This window comes from Trichomycterus rosablanca, chromosome 1, assembly GCF_030014385.1.
Source record: "Trichomycterus rosablanca isolate fTriRos1 chromosome 1, fTriRos1.hap1, whole genome shotgun sequence".
NCBI classification, from domain to species: Eukaryota; Metazoa; Chordata; class Actinopteri; order Siluriformes; family Trichomycteridae; genus Trichomycterus; species Trichomycterus rosablanca.
Window position 1 is genome coordinate 67653732 of NC_085988.1, and position 24678 is coordinate 67678409.

General features: G+C 37.2%; 1 protein-coding gene across 1 annotated transcript; it reads right to left on the bottom strand.

The window, feature by feature from the left end:
* On the bottom strand, positions 1-24468 carry dcn (decorin). Its single transcript, XM_062995468.1, has 8 exons — positions 24326-24468; positions 15092-15327; positions 7876-7988; positions 4847-5060; positions 2900-3013; positions 2056-2149; positions 1383-1521; positions 1-1288 (listed from the first exon to the last, which is right to left on the bottom strand). The coding sequence occupies exons 2-8, from the start codon at positions 15312-15314 to the stop codon at positions 1088-1090; spliced, it is 1098 nt and encodes a 365-aa protein (XP_062851538.1). The 5' UTR covers positions 15315-15327; positions 24326-24468; the 3' UTR covers positions 1-1087.
* Positions 24469-24678: the final 210 nt, after the last annotated feature.

Sequence of the window (24678 nt, forward strand, 5' to 3'; positions counted from 1 at the left end):
TTTTTATACAGCATTTATTTACAGGTTCTATACATTTAACAATCACTAACAGGCCAGAGGGAAACATGTCAGCCATGTCTACCTGCAGCTTTCACTCGTCTTCAGACTAAAAAGATACTTCAAAAAGAAAAACAACAAAGAATCACACACAACATGCCATTTAATACACCGTACTTTCGGAAAAATAGAGTAAAAAAGCATAGGTCTTTGGAAATTGCTTTCTTTAAAAAGACTTATAGTTTATTCTACCTTTTAACCAGCTATGCTTGCTATGGCTGTGTTTTCTATCTCATATTACATGGTAGTGGGGTTAGAATGATCAAAGAAAACAAACTGAAGTGAAATACATATCTGATGCAGGAAAAATGAAATACTGGAAGGTGGAAATGCAAATTCGTATCTTCTAATCAAAAAAACTATTATTAGAATATGAAATAAATGACAAAAAAAATGAGCAAGATGTCTGCATTTCTATTAGTACACTTTCTAAACTAAAGACAATAAGAGTTGATTACTGCTAGTATGTCAGCTCCTTGCTCGTTTTTATGGCACAGGTTAACATTTCGCTGCCCGCTCAGCAGGCCTACCATGTGCATTTAAAAATGGCTTAAGTCCCAAAGAGACCAGGAATAGATCTTTTATATTAAATGAATAAATCACAAATTTTAACCACATTGTGTTGAAAAAAAGGATTTTGTATATGTGCACTTGGTAATTTTAAGTGGTCATGGCTTCTTTCTTTATATCAGCAATATATCTATAATCATTCAGTTCCATTTAACACAAGATGCTTTTAGCACTACTGGAATGTATAGGGAAAATGAGGAACAACGTTTTATATATGTTAAGCTATTTTTATGTGTATTGTGCAATATATTTGATATTATTTTATGTGAGTATGCGAGATTAGTGCCCAGTATTGCCTGTTTCTTAATATTGCATATTTTCTGTGTTTTTTGTGCCATTTGAATAAACTCAGATGCACATTTCATCTGAGTTATGACATTCGAATTGAATTACACTCTTAAGGTGTTTGGGAAATGGGGGGTGGGACAAGAACAGTGGATAGCCACTCTGATTGGGCACTCTACTTCTTCCTATAGTTGCCCAGCTGAATGGCTGAGCGATCAAAGACACAGCGGAAAGTGATTGGTTGAATCTCCCAGTAGGACACAGGGTTGCTGAACAGACTGATGCCAGAGTACATAGCCTTCTTTGTGTTGTAGCTAGGAGGGCAGAAGTCTTCTGTTCCCACAGAGGCAATCTTGTTGGAATGAAGATAAATGACCTGGTGAAAGCCAAAAGCCATAATGGTCACTGATAATCCAATTTAAAATAAAAACGGAACAAGGCACTAGTAACCAGTTGTAGAGATCATTTACCTGAATGTATTTGTGATCAGGCAGGCCTGCAGGCACGGTGGTTAGAAAGTTGTGGTCAAGGTGGAGCTCCCTCAAGTGAGGTACATTGGCTAAAGTTCCATTCTCCATAACACTGACCTCATTATTGCTCAGGCCAAGTCTACACACAGCACACAAACACACACACACACACACACACATTGTGGTTTTTGTTTATTCAACAAAACCGCTATGATTTGTTAAATCTCTAGAAACTTTTAAGCATAACAAAAGTAGAACAAATTTTCAGCGTTTTTTTACTGATCAGCTTCATTGTATTTTGTAAATACAAACATTTGGAATCTGATGACTGCAACACACTGGAAAAGTTGGGACAGAGGCGAAAAAAGTTTTTTATTTATATTTAAGTTACAATGTGTTTTAACATGTCACAATATGCAGGTTCGCTTGTAACAGGTTAGGGAATCATGATTGGGCATAAAAAGACATTGAGTGCTAATATTTGACATGCCACTATTTGACATGCAACTAACCCTAACCCTATTCCCGGTGTAATTCTATTTATTTATCTAGTCTTTCCAAGTTTGCTTATTGCACAACACTTTTTCCTGAGTATGTATCCTAGTCTGTCCAAGTTTGTATATTGCACAACTCAATATACATCTCAATGTCTATGGAAACATGAGGTTCTTACTTGGCCAGGTGTTTGAGCCCTTTTAGACTGTTGACAGTTATCTTAGTGATCTTGTTCCCATCCAAATGAAGCTCTGACAGAGAGGTGGGCAGACCTGAAAGTATTTCCAAAGAGCTTGAAACACATTTCTAAAACACATTTAATTCTGTGATAATACATTAGAAACAGAATGATTATAAAAATAACGAATGTATCTTTGAGCAATGCTTTGGGTGGTGCAAAGGTAAAAAAAAAAAATACACTGTTCAACTAGACCTGGGTTTAAATCTCAGTGGTGCTGTCAGTTGGACTTTGGGTAATTTGTTAAACATAATTATGCAGTCAATGTAGAAAAAATGGTCATAAGATGGATAAAAAATAAAGCAAATACATAAAAGAAAAGCATGATGCTACTGACTACTAAATAATTTACCTACCAAAACCTTAACCTTCCTGCTGTTTCACAAACAAAGAAACAAACAAAATAAACCCTAATTTCATTATATCCTCACGCAACCCATTTTGGTCTCTCTCTCTCTCTCTCTCTCTCTCTCTCTCTTTTACCAATGTTGTAAATTCTAAAGTTGGCTGTTGAGTATCAGACCAAGTTGATGGAATCCAGATCCACACTTGTGCCTTGGCAGTGGTAAGGAGTTTTTTCACATTATAAACCATTTCTTAATCGAACACAATTAAAACAAACTATCCAAATTCACCTAAACCAATCAATAACATAAGATGGAAAATCTAAACAATGATATTAAACCTGATGCCAGAAATAAAAAAAATGATATCAAATTGATTTAAATAGACCAAACAGAAAAGTATTTATAACAGAAATTGATAGAATGTTTGTGCTTCTAACCTTTGGGAATGCTGGTAATGTTGGTGTCAGCAATACGGATGTAGGAAACTCTTTTAAGATCTTTAAAGGCCTCTGCGTCCACTCCCGAACTGGTCAGAGGGTTGGAGCCAAGTTCTGAAACAGGTCAGAATTATTACCTCAACATGTGTAACATGTTGAAAAAGCATTTGGTCTCTGACTGGAATAAAAAAAATTTTCACCAGTGAAATGGCTGGAAAATTTATTTGCATTAGCTGATTTGTGCAGATGCGTTCCATGCTGAGGGCAATGGTGCATTAGCACTGCTGGAAAGACCATTATACTCATGGCTGAACAAGTCCAAACGGAAAACAAGGAATCAGCTTGTTCAATTTAGTGAATGCATAGGAATCATGGGTAGAAGTGAAGTGCACTGAAATGGAAAACTTCAAACTGTGAAAATGTTTGAGGGAGAACATGCCTTCTCATGTACAGGAAGACACACTCTGAGAATGTTGGCTTGTACCAGTCAGCATCTGTAAACTTGTGCTGTTTTATCACATTTTTGAATGACTCCATGATAAATGAGTTTCTTGGGTTTATCTTTGTTCACTTCAGTGCCATGAAAATAAAATATATTTTTATACAATCAGCAAGGAAGTTACACTCTTAAAATTGTCAACACATGAATTTGATTACATGAAAATCAGACTTCAGATTTCAGTTAAACTTTTATATATGCACAATAAACCTAGTCTGAATCTGCAATATTTCAATTTGTATAAATATCTTTCGTTTTTTTACTGTCCCTTTGGTATAATTATGTACCCATAGTGGGACACAGTATCATGTTTTAACAAGTGTCATTATTTGTGATGTACGAGTGTAATGCTCTTCAATAACTTTTTAATCTGTTTAAATGTGCAATATATAAGGTTTGAGTCACAAAGGCAGCATGTGCAAAATGCAATAACTGGGTCTGCATGAATCTGATTATTCTACATGAATTAAGGTGTATACATTAATTGTATCTATTCTGATTAAGCTTTTACTTCATTAATATGCTATTACAAGACTGCATGTACATGTAGCTATTGTTTTTGCTAACTTTAACATTTCATATTTTGCTGAATAAGGTGAACAAAAATCCATATCTATCTATCTATCTATCTATCTATCTATCTATCTATCTATCTATCTATCTATCTATCTATCTATCTATCTATCCATCCATCCATCCATCCATCCATCCATCCATCCATCCATCCATCCATCCATCCATCCATCCATCTCACCCACCCAACCACCCACCCACCCATCCATCCATCTTTCTCACCCACCCACCCACCCATCCATCCATCCACCCACCCACCCATCCATCCATCCACCCACCCATCCACCCATCCATCCATCCATCCACCCATCCATCCATCCATCCATCCATCCATCCATCCATCCATCCATCCATCCATCCATCCATCCATCTCACCCACCCAACCACCCACCCACCCATCCATCCATCCATCTTTCTCACCCATCCACCCATCCATCCATCCATCCACCCATCCATCCATCCATCCATCCATCCCACCCACCCACCACCCATCCATCCATCCATCCATCCATCCATCCATCCATCTCACCCACCCAACCACCCACCCACCCACCCACCCATCCATCCATCCATCCATCCATCCATTCATCCATCCCACCCACCCACCACCCATCCATCCATCCATCCATCCGTCCATCCATCTTTCTCACCTACCCACCCACCCATCCATCCACAAACTTGTGTTTATTTTTAAAGGACAGCCTGATCATGTGGTGTAGTATCAATAAATCACATAGTAAATCACATAACTCACATAGTATCTTACCCCTAATATACTGTACAATGATCGAAAGTCATGTGTAGTTTTCAGTAATATTACTACAAATATTATTACTAATAATACTATGACTTTCTTCCTCTGGTCCCAGTCTTACCCATGACAATGACATTAGCCAAGCCAGTGAAGGATGTTTTCTTGATCTTGCTGATCTGGTTCTCGTGAACACGCAGCTCCTGAATGGTCTTGGGAATATTGGCAGGAAGGTCCTTCAGCATGTTTTTGGAGAGGTAAAGCCTTTCAAGGTTGACAAGAGGAGCAAAGGCTTTGACATGGATGACAGTGATTTTGTTGTTTACCAAGATAAGAGTCTGCAAAAACAAAACATCAAAAATACCTTCTGTTTTTATGGGCTTTATATTAATAAATGTTAATAAAAAAAAAAAAGAATAACTGTATAATATATGTAAAAAAGTTCTCTATTTCATTTTATTTGCTTAATAAGGTGTACATCAACTGTATAATGGTTTACAATATAATGTATTAATTGCAAAAAAGTAATATATTAATGTGAGTATTAGCTTATTTACTGCATTGTAAAATATTTATTAAGCTTAAATCTTGATTGTCCTAAGCTAACACATTTAAATATGAACAAAACAACATATTCTGCCACTCCTATTAATGTTTGCTACAGTCAGGCAAAGGCTGTTAACTTTACCCACTTCATTTAGGCCGAGTACAGCGGTTGATTGGAGCATAATTTTGGCTCATTATGAAACTTTACCATCCATCCTCCATCTTTGTGTTGTGAAATTTTAGGTTCTATTTGGGAGCATTGGTAATGCTAATCCTAATTTCCTAGATAAATAGGAAGGTTTTACATAGAGTTAAACTGTTTCTTTCAGGAACAATTTCAACATTAGGCAAAAGCAGCAGTCTTGATCATTTTCCATTTTTATAGAACCACATTTAAAGCCAGATGATCCAGGTTTTATGTGGCTGCATGTTATAGGCTTGTTTCAAACAAACCGTAAAGGAAAACTCCCTTAACCAATTTCTCCTGACATGAATCCAGATAGACAGCAATGCTGGGAATGTGTTACTCAATAAATCAAGTAATGTACCGTAAAACAGCACTTGAATTGTGTCAGGACCATTAGTGTATGCATGGGGAGATGCTTTCCAAAAACAAATGGTTCCCCTTTGCACCTGGGCCCACAGCTTGGAGCCAAATTTGGAAGAAAAATTCATGGGATGAAGATTTAATTGTTTCCATGTGCAGGATGAGATTTAATTTGGTGTGCTTTTGCCAAGGTGATGTGTATCTTATGGCTAAGCTATTTGTTGCGTGCTTCTCATCATCTCATCACATTGACACTTTGACTAGCCTTAATAGTACTTAATCAGTTACTGAACCAGATACTGTGTGGATTGTTTTTAGATTAAATAAACTGTTTGAAGATCAACTTTCAAATGTAAGAATGGTTCTGCTAGTTTGCAATGATAATATTACAAGGCAAAGTTTGTGAATTCTTTAGAATGAACTATGTGAACTGTGTGAACCTTTGGGCAAATTTCTTCCCAGAATATTAGGTGTTTCTCATTAATAGGATGACATTGAAGGTAATGAGTATTTTAAAGGTGATCTGTAAAAAGACGCAAACAGTGAGGGGAAATAAGTATTTGGTTAAACTGCATCTCCAAAAAGTTGGGACAGGTGGATGTTTAACACTATGTAACATCACCTTTCCAATAAACAATGGTCTGGAAATTGTTTGGAAACCAAGACAACCAAATGATGTAAAAGTGGACTTGTTTTTTCCATTCTTGCTTAATATTTCAGCTTCTTACACTCCAGAATCTCCAGATGTGCAAGTAAGCCATACCAGGTCATGACATACACTGGCTTTTTAACATTGCATTGGCAGCAATCAAAATGGTCCTTTCCCTTTTTGCCCTGAAGAACACAACATCTACAATTTCTAAAGACAATACATGTGAGCACATGTAAGTTGGCAATTTAGGAATATTGTTGCTATATAGATTCTGCTTTTCATTTAAAAGTATCCTAAATTTGCAGATGCTGCGAAGAACTGTATTCCCAAACTCACGTGATTATATATTTGTGACAGAAATGTCAATTTTTAAGGAATTGTCATCTAAGGAAATTAAGGTCTAGGACCTTCAATGTTGTTTTTTGGTCCTGTGTCTGGTGAAGTCAACAAATTCCTTGCAACTTGTTATTAAACAATAGTGCATTGACAACTATTGTTATTAAACTGTGGGACAATTAGCTTTTTGGTAATAATTCATGTTTAATAAAGGGTGCTTAGTGGTGCAGAGGGTCTAGTATGCTAGCCCACCACCACTGAGATCCGGGTTTGGCCTGACTTGGCATCTACACAAAAATTACTGGCTATGTCTGAAGGGGGAAGGCCGAAGCCATGCAATGGACTGGTGCTCTGGCCAGGGTGTTCATGCCTTGTGCCCAGTGTTTTCTGGTGGAACTGGACCAGCCGTGACTCTGACCAGAATAAAGCAGTTAATGAAATAAAATAAGAATGTATGTTTGAAGAAAGAAGAGTGAACTATAGTTGGGAGCATCATATGATATAGGGCTACTTATTTGCAAAGAGTACTATGTTATCATTGGAAGCACAGTGGTATCATAGCAAAAGAATGAGATTTGGACAATTTAACATAACAGCCTGAAATATAGCAGCTAAAATAACGACTGACCAATCTGCTGACCTGAATCTGATAATGTATCAAGGCTTTTAAAACAGTATGTGGATCAGAGGGACCCCTATAGGACCCCCACTGACCAGGCGATGTTTGGATTGCGGACCATTCTCAGCACTGCAATGATACTAACAAGGTACTGTGTGTTGTTCTGGGTCGAGTGTATTATGTGCAGCAGCGTTGTTGGACTTTTTGAATAGTGTTTAAACGTATTGGCCTCTTCATTAGGAACATGTTCCCTGTTAACACTTGTTGTAGGTGTATAAATAGAGACTAGAGCTAATATTACTTGGATGAAGTTTAGGCTACACTTAAGCAGTCATTAATTGAGAAACACTTTTTTAAAACACTATGTGCAGTCATACAAAAATTTAGAGAATTGTAGCAATGGCTGTGGGTGGGTAGGTGGGTAAGTGTGTGTGTGTGTGAAAGAGAGATTACGTTAAGTCCTTTGAGGCCTTTGAAGTCGTTCTCTTTGATTTCAGTGATTTTGTTATTTTGCAGGTCCAGCAGAGTTGTGTCTGATGGAATTTCCTCTGGAATATTTTTTATTCCTAAAATGGACATATACAGGAATAATGAGAACAGATGAGAATAAGTAAATGTATTAGGTTTATTAAAATGTAAATGTTGGCTAAGAAAAAAAAAGAGCATGCTACAATAGAACTTCAATAAAAATTAATAATTAGGATAAATCTTATTCATTTAATGAATATGTCATGTCAATGTGTCCTGTGGTATCTGCTACCAATACATTAGCAGCAGATCATTTAAATCCTGTAAATTGCAAGATGAGGCTTCCATAGATTGGATGTGTCTGTCCAGCACATCTCATAAATACTCAAATTTGGAGGCCAGGGCATGTTCCTCAAACTATTCCAGTGCTATGAAGAGGTGTGTAGTCCTTATTGTGTGAAAGTAATATCCACCTGAATGCCACAACCCAAGGTTTCTCTGCAGAACATTGCCCAGAGCATCACACTGCTTTAGCCGATGTGAGTTCTTCCGATAATGCATTGTGGTGTCAACTCATCCCCAGGTAAGAACATGCACCTTGCCATCAGCATGATTTAATTTCAAATTAATAATGAACAGTCACTTTGTTCAGTGCTCGGCTTGAGCGGTGCGGTAATACTTCATCAAAGTGTGCTTATGAGACGAAATTGCATTTGTATAGAATAACCGTCAGATTCACTCTGAAAGCGTCCACATGTATCTGTGTTTAGCTGGATTTTCCTTTTGTGTAACAGCTCAAGGTTCTGAGAAATTGTAAGAATTAGCTATTTATTTCAGTGTTTTTGTATTATATTTGTGTTATTTTCAGTGTATACATGTCAAAAACAACCTCACAGGACCATGGAACACATTCACAGGTTTCCCATACATCCTTGTGGGAAAAAATACCTTGAAACTCAACGCCTTTTAAACTCAACGCCAGTCCCAGAACTAAGTGATTTTGAGTTTCAAGGTACCACTACACTACGTTTGGATCATGCACTACAAGCCCAGGGGAACGCAATTTAAAATTAAGAATCAGAATAAAGCAACATCATCAACAACAACAAACAGAATGCATTATCCAAAAATTTCAACCACTAAATATATACAACAACGAGGACATTTCAAAGTAAGATAAATAAGTAAATACATTTGACTTTTCAGAGCAAAATTTAATAAGGCCTATTAAGTGAAACTTGTAGAAACATGCTTATCAGCAGCCGTTTAATTGTGATTTAGATATGAGTTTACTACAAAGGCTGTGTGTAAAAACATTAGGTACAGACTAATCCTTTCCAAACAGGACTTAAATCAACTGAATATTATCTACGATCATGCACAGCTTTTGAGTATGTATTTTTTTTAATGTGTTTATTATAAAGAAAAAAGGAATTATGTGTAATTTCTTTCTTGGTATTTTTGTTTATCTGGAGATAAGCTGCAAGAGATATAACAGCAAGTGATCATACTTAAGCTCTGAGGTCAGTTAGCTTTTTCCTTTTGGCTAAAGATAATATGACTGGAAAATTTCTCACAGACCATAAAATCACATCACATTTCCTACACATTTTGTTTTGATTACCTTAGTAAAACAGAACCAGAGTGTAATTTCAATGTGGGAGTGCTATGTGCTTTGATAAGTCGAATAGAGCTGACCATATCCTCCTAAAAGCTCAGCATCTTTCTCTAAGAGTTTCTGTGTGTAGAGGTATTCAATTGTTTGACGTATTAAATAGTTTGGGTATGGTTGCAATGTGTATGCTGTAAAACCAAAAAATGGGCCCAGTATGAGAAGCTCATGAACTCAGCTAGCCAGTATTTAGTGTTAAATGAGAATGCTTCACATTTTTCCTTAGTAGACACTGTTTAGTCTCTGGATCTTTTGTTTCCCAGTACAGACTTCATGCCATGAAAGTAGGTCAGGCATGGTGTGTTTACTCAGAATGAATTAGCATATTAGAAGTTCATGTCAAGAATTTAATACTGCAAAAACACTGAGTTCTTTCTAAACAATAATAAAATATTGCTTAGATACTGGGAAAATACAAACTTTATATCAACAGCTTAATAGAGGAGCAAAGATCTGCCTTGACATCATAGCTAAACAATTCTGACATGTTGATTAAATTCATTGCACACAACACAGTAAAGAGAATCCAAAACATATACAGTTTATTACTTAAATGCTTTAAACAACATGAACAACCCTTGGCCTGTCTAAAAACATGTAGTATATTGTCTGTATGTAACATCATCATCCAGGATGCCATAGGGATGGCAACGCTCCACATGTACTTTGTTTTGCTTTAATGCCTCTGTTCCCTTGCCCTGTCTATGCCCTTGTCTATGATTCGCTCTTGTTAATTGTATACACTGATACCCTATTGTTCTCCATGTAATTAGTCTGTTTTTATACACCTCAGTTGACCCTTTGTTCCTGGCCCGGGTATGCTTTTTGTTTGTTCCTTGGACTGTTGTGACAAGGAAATCTGCTAATAAAAATCAGCTATTGGTCATATCCAGTGTTGACTCCGGCTCAATTTCCTATGTTTTTATCTCTTAGCAAAGCTGTAGACTTAAATATATTAAAATCTTTTTTTTTTTCATTCCAAATGTGTGTTTTAAATGTAGAACAGGCCTGCCTCGCCCTCCTCTGCCCTCCGCATCTCTTTTAAAGCCTGCCAGAAGCCCTGTGAAACAGATGAGGGTTGCATGATAATAAATACCACCCACAAATCCCTCAAAACCCACCGTCAAATCTTGTCTCTTACTATTTTACTCAGCAAAGTGTTTCACAATCCTGTACCTGGCCAGAATTTGTCTAACAAAATAAATAATTTACCCAGTTAGCTGAATAAAAATAATATGAACAAACTATGAGATAGTCCAGAACTAGTACAACACAACTATTTTTCAACTGTTTTTAAACCTGGACAGTATGTCTTTCAAAAATAAAAGAAAACTGGATCTACATTAAAAAAGAACAGACTAAAATTTCAAGTATTCATGACGTGTTCCTTTTACGTCTATTTCAGCCAATATTCTTTTAAGCATGTGATATGGTTTAAAAGGGTGCCCTTACATAGTGAAGGTGGTTTTTAGATGGTGGCCTTACATGGTGAAGGAGGCAGTTGTAGCCTAGCGGTCAAGTTATTAGACTAGTAATCAGAAGGTCGCTGGTTCAAGCCCCACCTCTGCCAGATTGCTGCTGTTGGACCTTTGAGCAAGGCCCTTCACCCTCAATTGCTCAGACTATATACTGTCGTAGTACTGTAAGTTGCTTGAATAAAGACATCTGCTAAATGACGAAACTTTCTCAATTTACTTAGTAACTGACTGAACTTTAGGCTAGTTTGGTATCTTTCTTCAGACCTTTATTCTTTATCATACTGTAACATACCAAGACTTCACAAAGAGATGGCATAAGTAAAAAACAACAATAATGTTTTATATGAGATTGAATTAAGGTTTAGAATTACAAGGGATATGAATCTAGCTTTTTTTCTCAATGTATTAAAACACTGACAGACTATGGCATTTGAATCTGGGGTACTGGCCAACATCAGCATTCAGTTGTGTCTGAACTCAGATCTTAAAGGGCAGCAACACCCATCTCAAACTCAATGACAGTCAATGATAAAAAAAAATGCTTACTCCATTTGAAATGTACACTTTAATACAATTAACATAATTAAAATAATAATATCAATATTTTTCAAGGCACTGTAGCTTTGAGTTCACCTTTCTTGGTTGCCAGTGGTCTTTTAGCCTTTAATGCTGCATTTTAATTTTGGGATTGATTTCAGATTCTAATTATATTTATAATTGGGTTAACCACATGTTTTATTTATTATTAACAAATAAAACTCATTATCAAATGAGTATCTGTCAATCGTCAGTTCCTATAGAAACCTAATAGTGTCTCCAATTAACCTGACTGCATGTTTTTGGACTGTGGGAGAGGAAACCCACGCAGACACGAGGAGAACATGCAAACTCCACACAGAAAGGACCCGGACCACCCCGCCTGTGGATTGAACCCAGGACCTTCTTGCTGTAAGGCGACAGTGCTACCCACCAAGCCACCCTGTCGCCCCTTAATTAATTCATTAATTAATTACTTTTTAGTAAATGTTTTTTTTAGGTTTAATGTTGGTCTAAAGCCTATCCCTTGAGCACTGTGCACCTCCAGATCTTTCCAGTCAGACAGACCCAGACAAGTATGTGAATGCAATTAGGAAAACAGGCAAGCCTTCCAACAGTCTGTGTTTGGTTGTGATCAGTGGGAAAAAGTATTTCTTTATGAATTGTGGGACTTCCATGGTTAAAACATGTCACTACTAAGTCACAGACAATTTGAACTATTTTCTGAGGCCTTAAGCTTATTACCTACAACAATACAGATTGTTAAGAAAAAGCAGAGACAGACTTATAAAATAAATAAAGAAAAAGAGCAGACACTCAGAACTTCTCTTTCTGTGATTATACATTTTGATTCTTCCTTCAGCTGTGGATCATCTCCAAAGCTTATCCAAGAGTACAGTAAGCTGTTAATAAGCAGTCAGGAAAAGCGAAATATAATAAATTACCTTTAGCCTTAAGATATTAGATCTGGGCTACTGGCCAGCATTGGCATTCAGTTGTGTCTGAACACTGTTCTGGGAGACCATGGCATTGCACAGTTTTTCTCCTTAAATGCAATACTGCCACATGTACAGATTTCGGACAAAATAATAGAAACTGTTTTACTGTGAAGAAATTAAATCAAAATTACAAACGCAGTTGTACATGTAAGTTAGATTAGACTGATTGCAATTAAATGCATGAGCCAGCTATAAAAGCACTTTGATATGTAGGATTTAAAATAAAAGATCAGTACCCATTAGAGTCTCAAAAGTGGGTGTCTGAACTGTAGGTGTATCAGTCACAAAACTAGAAACAGTTTATTGTTTTAATCCTAAATGTCATAGCAGCAACTTTTAAACCTCGTCAATCAGCATCACTAACTGGAAACAGTTGAAGCTTAGTGGCAAAGTTAAATGACACTTTACATAATAGTTGCCAAATTTCCCAAAAGCATATCTAAATAAGCACATATATGAGTCAGTTTGACAACTATACACTATGTTGTGAGCTTCACAAAGCTGGAATTTACAGCAGTTCAAACACATTTTGTAAAAATGCTTAACCTAAAGAACTCCTGGTCTGATGAGTCATCTTAAACCAAAGTTTTCATGTGGATTGATCAACGTTTGGTAGAAGTTAAAGGATGCCTTCAAACCACATGGTCTGTCTCCAGCTGTTCAGTTCAGAGGGTTATAATCATATGGGCAGCATCTGGTGGAAGCAGTCATATAGCAGCCAACAAATTTGAGCCAATTGTACAGTTGCACTCGATGATTCCACCGTTATGTTTAATTATGTTTTAATATTTAAAAATGATAATGCCCCTGTAAGCACTGACAAGATTATTTAATCTGTTTTATAAAACATAAAGCCCCTTCCATGTCCAATTAGCAGATTTAAACATCACTGAACTTGAGAACACTGTAATAGATCACTTCATTCATCATCCCCTATTAAACTACTCTAAATATCAAAGAATGCTCAAACATCCCACCACAAGCTGTTGAGATTATTGTGAAAACCTTTCAAGCATGATAAAATGGTTTTCTGGAGGCAAGCCCATATCCTGCTCATTATTAGCTCCTTTTGGATTTAATTAACATTTCTAATGTAATTTAGTCTACTTCCTGTATTTATGAGATATTTGATAGTTAGATGACAAGCCATTGCCTTGTGGTTAAGGTATTGGACTAGTAATAAGAGGGTCGCTGGTTCAAGCCCCCACCACTGCCAGGTTGCTGCTGTTGGGCCCTTAAGCAAGGCCCTTAACCCTCAAATGCTCAGACTATATACTGTATATGTAATGTAAGTCGCTCTGGATAAAGGCATGTGAGAATCTGACCATAAGCTTGGTACAAATCACATTTAAAAAACATGGGCAGTATGTTGCAGCTATAACAGCCTCCACTCTTTCTATAATGCTTTTCACAAGATATTGAAGTATGTCTACAGGAGTGTGTGTCCAGTCACTCAAAATGGCTCACTATGTTAAAAGTATAGAGGAGTGGGCTCAGTATAGGTTCAGGATTATAATTTTTTTTCCTGTAGAATAAGTAAACCATAATTTGGTAATAAATTAAATACTAATTTATCCAACATATATACCTATACATATAACAGACTTATAACTGTGGGCTACAAGCCATGTGCTCAATTGAAACATGCAGACAGACTGACACAACCCAACCTGGGTTCATAAAGGTAACCTCACCCTGGGCTTGGAATGTAAAGAAATCTATTCTGAAATGTTCTGCTCTTGCTGACTAGACTGAGAGTAGCAACCAGCCTGAAGAGAAAACATGTTGCATGTGTATTCATTTATTCTGTTTATAAGAATGTAATTTATAATCTACAGTAGTTTCTAATCATTATTATAATTATACTATTTCTACATTTACCAGCCACTGTGTAGGTTTAAGTTTATTAATATAATTAAATAAGATGGATTATATTAGCTTACTCACAGAAAGTATTCTAATGCTATCACTATTTGTTGTTATATTTTGTTTCCTATATATGTTTTTGTACTCTGGTTCCCTCTACCTCCAAAACGTGCCAGACAAAGACAGACAGACATTCAATTTTGACTGTTTGGTGGTGGGAGGAGGTAAGTAAAAGTACAAGTAATCTCAAAATGATCACATGTCAGTATGATTACATGGACAGTTACAAAAAGTGATGATTATTGGGTTATTTTTATAATATGACTTCAGGAACTCAACAAACCTACATTAAAATCTAATGCATATGTTATTATCCATAATAATACTGCTGCATATAAATACATTATTCAAAATACATTTTAATGAATAATATCAGGTTATTAGACTTTTGAGACTGTATGATCTTTTTTATATTTTCTCTTTAAAGTCTAGTGAGTGGTCTAAAAGGAATTTTATTTTGCATTAAAAATGTGCCTTAGAAGGCATTATATAACTAGGATAAAGTAATTTTTAATGAAAATAAATGTCAAAATGCACATAATGTCAGTTATTTTGACATCTTTCAGCAAACATATTATAAACAACATTACCTAGATCAGAGCACTGCACCACACGGAGATGGCACTGGCATCTGAAGGGGCATACTGGTCCAGCAGGCATTTCTGGACCGACTGGAACTTTACTTGGGATGAGCTCTGGACCATCGCCTGAACTGGACTCATCCTCCATCATGAAGTCCAGGAAACCAGACTGGCGAAAGGGCAGAGCCCAGCAAATGGACACCAGGAGCAGGGTGAGACAGGCTGACCTCATGCTGACAAGCGACCTGAAGAGTATAGAGAAAAGGGCAAAAGGTCAGAGAATGAGTGAGTTACACAGAAGATGGAAAGTCAAAAAAGGGGGTAAGTAAAGTGAGTGTGTTTTCATAAGCAGAAATACTGGGATTAAGGGCAGACTCTGTCAGCAATTTAATTATTTAGATGTGATCATGTAATTTGAATTATGTATCTGATTGTGCTGGTATTTGCATTAATTTCTAAATCCAAGAAGTCAGTACAGCCATACAACATGATGTATACCTGGACAATAAGCACATGCTTACATTTGCATTATGACTAAATGTACTGTTATAATTCTTTTTTTTTTTTTTCCGGGTTACTAAGTAGATGTCTTTTTGCCCACATTATTTGATTACTGAGTGGCTAGTATAAACTCTGGGGTTTTCCATAATGGGATTGCTGAAGTGCATGCAAACCCAATAATTGAATTATTAACAGATTTCTTGTAGTAATTTGACTATTGTGTGCATGTAAACAGACTCAGTGAATATTATAATGAATTTAGTTTTCGGGGATATCATTAAAAAATTTTCATGGTGGAGCTAACACAAAACAGACCACTATGCAGATTTCTTAGGAAAAATATATTCATACTTAGTAAATAATGCTGGGAAAACTTCTTAGGGATCTGCCAATGGACAAAATATAAATGATAATTTATGTAGATATTACCAGACTTTAAAGACTTTTCATAAAGCCATACTCTGGTCAACGTGGACAGATCATTTATAAAATACAGTGGGGGAAATAAGTATTTGATCCCCTGCTGATTTTGTAAGTTTACCCCCTTACAAAGACTTGAACAGTCTATAATTTTTATGGAAGGTTTATTTTAACAGAGAGAGACAGAATATCAACAAAAAATGCAGAAAAAAAACATTAAATAAAAGTTATAAATTAATTTGTATTTAATTAAGGGAAATAAGTATTTGATCCCCTACCAACCAGCAAGAATGCTGACCCCCACAGACCGGTTATGTGCCCATGAGGCACACAAATTAGTCCTGTCCCTGTATAAAAGACTCCTGTCACAGAATCAGTTTCTTCCGTTCAAATCTCTCGACCACCATGGGCAAGACCAAAGAGCTATCAAAGGACGTCAGGGACAAGATTGTAGACCTGCACAAAGCTGGAATGGGCTACAAGACCATCAGCAAGAAGCTTGGTGAGAAAGAGACCACTGTTGGTGCGATAATTCGAAAATGGAAGAAATACAAGATCACAGTCAACCACCCTCACTCTGGAGCTCCATGCAAGATCTCACCTGGTGGGGTAAGAATGATTCTGAGAAAGGTGAGGTCAGCCCAGAATTACACAGGAGGAGCTTGTCAATGATCTCAAGGGAGCTGGGAGCAGAGAAATGCTGGATAGGACCCCAAGAACACCATCCCCACCGGGCATTTCTTTGCCTCCAAACACGGCGAGTGGAGTTGATGCCAAAGAGCTCAATTTTGGTCTCATCTGACCATATCACATTCTCCCAAGCTTTCTCTGAATCATTCAGGTGTTCATTGGCAAACTTCAGACGGGCCTGTACATGAGCCTTCTTGAGCAAAGGGACTTTGCGGGCACTGCAGGATCTCAATCCATTACGGCGAAGTGTGTTACTAATAGTTTTCTTGGTGACTGTGCTCCCAGCTCCCTTGAGATCATTGACAAGCTCCTCCTGTGTAATTCTGGATTGACCTCACCTTTCACAGAATCATTCTTACCCCATCAGGTGAGATCTTGCATGGAGCTCCAGAGTGAGGGTGATTGACTGTGATCTTGTATTTCTTCCATTTTCGAATGATCGCACCAACAGTGGTCTCTTTCTCACCAAGCTTCTTGCTGATGGTCTTGTAGCCCATTCCAGCCTTGAGCAGGTCTACAATCTTGTCCCTGACGTCCTTTGATAGCTCTTTGGTCTTGCCCATGGTGGTCGAGAGATTTGAACGGAAGAAACTGATTCTGTGAAAGGAGTCTTTTATACAGGGACAGGACTAATTTGTGTGCCTCATGGGCACATAACCGGTCTGTGGGGGTCAGAATTCTTGCTGGTTGGTAGGGGATCAAATACTTATTTCCCTTAATTAAATACAAATTAATTTATAACTTTTATTTAATGTTTTTTTTCTGCATTTTTTGTTGATATTCTGTCTCTCTCTGTTAAAATAAACCTTCCATAAAAATTATAGACTGTTCAAGTCTTTGTAAGGGGGTAAACTTACAAAATCAGCAGGGGATCAAATACTTATTTCCCCCACTGTAGCTGACTCTTAGAATTATAGTAATGTAGGCCAAGAATAACAAGTCAAAGTAGAGATGCTTATGCACTAGCCCTCCACCGTTCAGATCTGAATTTCAGTCTCAACTGTGCTATTGATCAAAATGGAAATGGCTGTGTCACTGTAATGGGGAGGGACAATGGACATCCAGGGATTTCTTATCACTTCTGCAAATCTGGTCTCTGCTGGCCATTCTCGGGGAGGGGGCTGATTTCAGATATCTGTGGTTCTTTGTACACAACACTGTGGTCTCTAGCAGTAGAAAAGAAGCAGTGGGTGGCAGAACGAATGTTGGAGGGTGTGCATGACAGTGTGCTGCCCTCCTCATTGATGGTGGGGGGGTTTAGTGGGATAGGGGTTAACTTGTGCATGTCAGTCTGGCTGGTTCTTTAAGTTCCTTATCTTTCCTTTTACCCAGAGCTGGCTTGTTGCAGACGGCCAGAGCAGCCTGTCATATCGTGACATCCAGTTCTTACTTCTGCACTATCCCTGTTCTATCCTTCATTCTAGTTTGCCACCTCTTTTATTTGTGATGATCCCCTGTTGTTAGTGGTTTTATAGTCACAGATTTGTTCCACCCTGGTTAAACCATCTTACACCTGGGTTCTATTTCCATTCTTGCAGGTATGTGGATTTGTCTCACTCTTCAGTAGTGAGACGTGTCTAGCCCTGTTACACTTTGGAAGACCTTTAGCCTTTTGAATGGAAGAAAAATTGCTAGGTAAGTAAATTCAGGGTCATGTCAGGTCCAAGCTATTTCCTTTTTCCTTCTTGCTTTTGGCTGAAGTATAATTACAGTATGGCAACAAAAACACATAGATGGTGACCTTTAAGTTTAAACTGGGTAACCTCTCTGCAAGTGACAGCTTTTGCTTGAACTTTTGCTCAAATGATTCTTCTTCTTACAATGAAATATTTGTCATATATTATATGATAAATTATATATATAATATTATACCATAATACCATAAATACCATAAATAATAAATCATAAAAAGCTGGAACAGCTAAAATGCACCTTAATTGATTATAATTTCTTAATTGTGTTTTTATAATGTTGCTGAAACTATAACTATTAAATCTGTTCTATGTAGACTTTATAGACTATTGTGTGTGGAAGTGTTTGACCTACTTAGACTATCTCATCTGAGACCAACAAAGCCTCTAAGGCTATCAGTCACAGATCCAAAAATAAAAAACATTTTATTTAAAAAAGGCTGCAAATATGAAAACACATTTTTCCAAGAAAACATTTTAATTACAGCCTATACTTGGAGTTCCAAAATCCTGCTGGCTAAAACCTGTTCCAAAATTACAATGGAAGCAACAGGAAATGTTCCAATCATGTTAACTTTGTCCCATGACTCCTACAACTTTGGTGATTTATTCCATGGGGATAATATAAAGTGGATAATATAAGGCGGATAATATAAGGCATTCTGACATTTAGCAGATGACTAATGACTGAAGACCTATGTAATTTAGTAGACCTGTACCTATGATTACCTTTTAAATCACTACATAATTAGAGACATCAAGCTCACACTGTACAAATAATCTCACAATTGCAAAACAGATTGACCTTACAGTGTTTAAATCAACACCATGCAAGAAATAAATACTCGATGTAACACATGTTTCTCATTTGTTTAGTTTGAAAAGAAGGGATTGTATGCTTAAATTTTTACTAGACTTAAAGAACTTTTCTTATGACTAAAACTGAAGTTTTTCTAGTGGTCTGCACCAACAAAAACAGGTCAGGGCAGGACTGAAGAGCCTCCAGCACTGTCTAAGACTGCTTTTTTAAGTTGATTAATGGATTCCTAAAATGGCTATCTGACCACCCACAAGTATCTATGAATGAAAGAAGCTTTTAGCCTGTAAGCAACATGAGTTCAGCCAGGTGGAGATGTAACAAAAGACAAAAGTCTCTGAGCTGCTGTTATTAATTTGACATTGCTTAAATGAAAAAGAAATTTAAGCTCACTTAAAATTTTTTTATTTTTGTATAAATACATATGACAATGGTGAAGCAAAGCTTAAAACTGTGAACAAGCTTAATCAGCATAGCCTAGAGTATAAAGACATTCTTTACTGCCAAACAGATGTCAAAAGTGATACTTAATACACAATGATCAGATAAAAAGCTTTTAATAATCCCCCCCAAGGTTTAGTGACCTTATTATACTTGTTTATCTTTCCTTAAACCTTAGAGCTTTCATGCCTGCTTGTTAGTACATGTGCTTTTGCTAACACTAAGATCTCTTCAGATCTTCAATTTTTTATTATAGTATGGAAATAATCCAGTCATTAAATGCTCAGCATTAAAACCACGTCCAATTACTTCCACACTGCGTGAAAAGTAAAAATAAAAAAGCCAATTTAACCAATATAAATTAGTCACACTGAGCAACAGTTGTATATTTAGAAATCCTAAGCAAAGAAAAGGATTTCGGTTGTGTCAGTAATGATGCTGTCAATACAGTACTCTTCAGTTTTTAATGTATCATAGGAATGAGATTCTGGTTTCTGGTTTTAATGAAAAATCTAAAAAATTTATATTATTATTAATACTAACTAAATGTTAAGATCTTGTCTGTATAGTCTATGTTGATCCCTGAAAAATGTTATCACTGATGCTGTAGAACACTGTCATTTTTATGCTAATTAATTACTTACAAACTGTTTCTCTTTAATCTGATACACATAATATATTATTGTCTGTGTGCCCAAATGAGACTCTAGCTGGTTCTAGAACGTATTGTGGATTACATTAGCCAGAGACATTGACATTAGCAAACATGGGGTACTGAATTTACTGCGGTGTTGCACTGTGTTAACAAGCCCCGTCTGCCAGACTATTACAAACCCCCATACCAAATTGAACTGCTTTATTTATTTGAACCCCTAGATAAATCTTGATGGAACTGTGGTAGGTGTTCTCCAACAAAATGAACTGCGGTTTTTCTTCCCACACTTCTAAATGTACTTGGCCAAATGCATTACCCTTGGTTCCCGCCCTCCAATAAGTGATAAGAGTATGTAGCTCTTCAATTAAGCAACCTTACTTCTATATATTCTTTCCTTATGCTTATGCTCTTTTGCTATTGTATTATATGTGTAAAGCTGGTCTGAGTTGGTCTGGAAAGGGGGTTTATACCTCCACTTTATAATCCCACACATACCAGTCTCTAAATAGTACTACGCCAAAGTCCTGACAAAAAAATGCAATAAATCTCAGCTTGCTTTATTTTTGTTATGGACATAAAGTCCTATTTGCAGCTGCACAATAACTGCAGGTATCGATGGCAAGTATGTAGTTATTTATTTATAAAGTAATTGCAGCCTTATATATGTTTTATAAAGCTAATAATGTGAGAACTAATTTAGTGTCTGTACTTTTTACCTTTTTACCTGAGGACAAACTACACAAGCAAGTGTCAAATTTAACCCATATTTAAAAAACAGGGTATGGTGTTCTCAAAAAGTTTGGGGTTCTTGACATGTACACAGCTTAAAAAAGGGAGGAACACTTAATCATCATCAAGTCAGCTAAACTTCAGGGATATCAATCTGTTGAGTTAGGAAGCATAAGCAATTGTAAATCAATTTCACCTGCTTTGGTGCAAATGAAACCACCCCTAAAGAGGGAATGGTTTTGCAGGTGGTGGACACAAACAATTACTCTCTCCTTATCCTTCCTGACTAGTCTTCTCTAGTCACTACTGGTAGCATGAGGAAACACCTGCAGCCCATTTAGGTCACACAGATAGTCCAGCTCCTCCAGGATAGCACATCCATCTGTGCTATTGCAAGAAGGTTTACTGTGTCTCCCAGTGCAGTATCAAGAGCATGGAGGAGATACCAGAACACGGGTTGTTATATAACGTGAGATGGAGTCAAAAAAGAGCATCAACCCAGTATCAGCACCAGTATCTGCTTCTTTGTGCGAGGAGGAACAGGAGAAGCACTGCGAGAGCCCTAAAAAAGCAACAGCCCTGGAGATGCTGTGGTAAACGTCATGCTTTTTGAAACATCATCCAGCACGACCGGTTTGATGGTGGTTCAGTGATGGTTGATGGTCTGGGGAGGCATATTCTTGGAGGCTCGCACAAACCTCCATGTGATAGAGTCAGTGAGTCAGTGAGTCAGGTACCAGTGACTAACAGGTACCAGGATAAAATCTACAGAGCCATTTTCAGTTCTCTGCTAGTGCAGAGCTGGAATCCTCCTGGTGCAGGACAATGCCCAACCTCATGTAGGTGGTTCCTGGATGATGAAGGCACTAATGCTATCGACTGGCCCTCATGTTCTCCAGATCTGAATCCAATTCAGAGCCTTGGGGACATTATGTAATGGTGCATAAGTTTTCCTTAATATTTCTGAGCAGTTTACATACTTGGCAACAATGTAGGCATTTTAATGGTTTAATATTACTTTGCCCTGGAGGGGACAGATGTGATGTGTGTGTGTTTAAGTGAATTTAAGATGAACTAAGTAACCAGGGTATTTAACCAGGGTAAATTAATGAGAGTTTAGTTCAAATAGTAGAGCCATATTAAGATTATTTTGTAAACTAAACTAGACTGTTTCAGTCTGGGCCTAACAAAAGAAACTCAGAGTATTATGTATTTAAAAAAGCACAGAGAAAAGAAACATTGCTCATGGCCAGTGTGGATACTTTTAAGTCTCTCTGACTTCTGAATGCTCCAGGCCACTTCTAGAACTCAGAGGAATTGTACTGACTTTAAAAGAATTATTGGTGAGGTAATTTGTCCCCTGAAGGGGGATGACAGGGCAATTAAACAATCTGCTAGGGTTCATGGGAAGTATCATCAAGGCAGTTCATAGTAGTGCTGTTTTCCTGCACCTCCACATGTAAGCAATACTGTAAAGCTCAGTGCTGATGTGGAAACCCTCTCTCCCTCCCTCTGCCATTCCCTTCTCTCCCTCTGGTTGTGTTTTGAGTTAGTTGGCAGTTTTGGAGGGCTTTGACGGGAAGTGCGCCATCAGATCTGCCTGTGCTCGGAAGGAAGCTGTATCATTAAAGGATAAATGAAATGGTGGTGCCAGGTAATCATCTCACTCTCTTTCTTTTTTAAACCCCATCAGCTTTACAATGGCAACATGTTTTTAATTTAAAGTCCTGGGTCATAAGAAAAAGCAGGAGGCCCACGCCCCAGTGATTAAGTGAGTGACTGAGAAAAATCAAAGAATTTGGTTTAGACTAAATCTTTTCACATTTTATTTTTACAAATAATACATCAGTGTTTACTGATTTTACATTGTGTCTGTGTTGAATGTTAGTAATGCAAAATGATAAATGTGATCATTCATAGATACCTAATGCAACTGAGCACTTTATTATTGATTGTATGGTGTTTTAGAATACGGAAAATCACTGTAATGTGCCAGACTGAAGCTAGATATGCCAGCTATAGAGCAAGAAAGTAATAATAAGACAAGTTTGACATGTTTTTTTAATACAAATTAAGAAACTGTTTCCCCTAAAAACTAAACTAATGTAAACTAATAATTAATCCAGTTTGTTGGGTTTTACTAATACTCTGTCATTATCACATTATCACAAATAGAGACAAAATGATGCATTACCCATTCTAATTTGTAGCCCATCCATTGCCCTTTTAGCTCCTTGCACCTTTTTAAGTGTCTTCTGTGCAGCATTTGCATCCTTCCAGTTGTGAAATGTGGCCTTCCTATCCCACCCCTCTTGACCTATTTGTTTTAAATTGTTCTTAAATCATTACACATTTTGCTGATTGTCTTTAAACTGTAATAACTGTTGTATACTGCCTTCTTAAAATCAGGTCCATGAGTCCATGAAGGCCACAGGGAAATGTTGTCCTAAAGCATGAGTAAGTAACTTTACATAGAACAGAAGCTACTTTTTTACATTGGTTATATGGCAAGTCTAAAATATTGATTCTAAAACAGTGTAGACCTTACTTCAGTTCTCTTTAAAAGCATTTTGACCTGTCACTTACAACCATGAAATTAGTCTGGACAGGTAAGGTAAAGCTTTAACCTGAGGGGTATCCTAAACTCAATAAATGCATCAATGTGTATAGCTCTTTTTCATTCAGTCCTTGCTGTTACCGTAGCACACATTGCACTGTGATATTGTGAAACGTGTAGAGATTTTCTTCTTTAAGACATAAAGTGGCAAAAGTCTTACTGATAAAAAATCTTTATGATGGCGAATGACATACACAGACCACACCCCCAAATGCACAAATGCAAACTACAGAAACACACTTTGCTTCCCACTGACAACGTAGCCACCTGTGGTGGAATATACACATACATGTTAATTTTACTAAATGGAAGCACAGCAATTTGTTGCTATTTTGTTAATATGAAATGGGGTGTGTGTGTGTGTATGAGAGAGAAATAGTGGGTGACATTTAAACTATATTGTGTAATTTAGTCTGGCTTTTTCAGTGGACAGAGCAAGCATTATCTCCCAAAAATGGCACAAAAATGACAAATCAACCCTCTCTTTCAAAGCTTCTTTTAAAACATTTCTTTTCAAACATTTCATACAGCAGGCAGTGCAACTTGACCTAAAAACAGAGCCAAAGGATGTTAACCACATAAGACATAAGTTTCTATTCTGTCCAACAACTTTTATAAAGCCCCATTTTCCAGATGTATTAAATTCGATGGAAAGTGTGTGGGTGCATGGAACAGTTCCTACCTGTACTGTTTGCAGAAAGAAGAGAAATGATCACCCACAAATCCAGAGAGGGATGAAAAGAAGCTGCAGCACTGCAGGCCAAGAGCTGATCACAGTGAGAATGTGTGCAGCCAACAGAAAGCAGGTGTGCTCTAACAGGGGAGGAGGGGACAGGAGAGGAGAAAGCCTGGAGAGAAAGAGAGAGAGAGAGGCGAAATAGGGTAAAAGAAAAAGTGGGAGGGGTGTGAGTGGTGTGAGTCTGTCTCGAATTAGATAATTGGTGAAGAACTTCCCCTGTGTGCATTTTCCAAAAGCAGCTAAAACAGAAGAATGGTAGCAGGATGGAAGGATGATGGGACTTGAGGTGGGTAAAA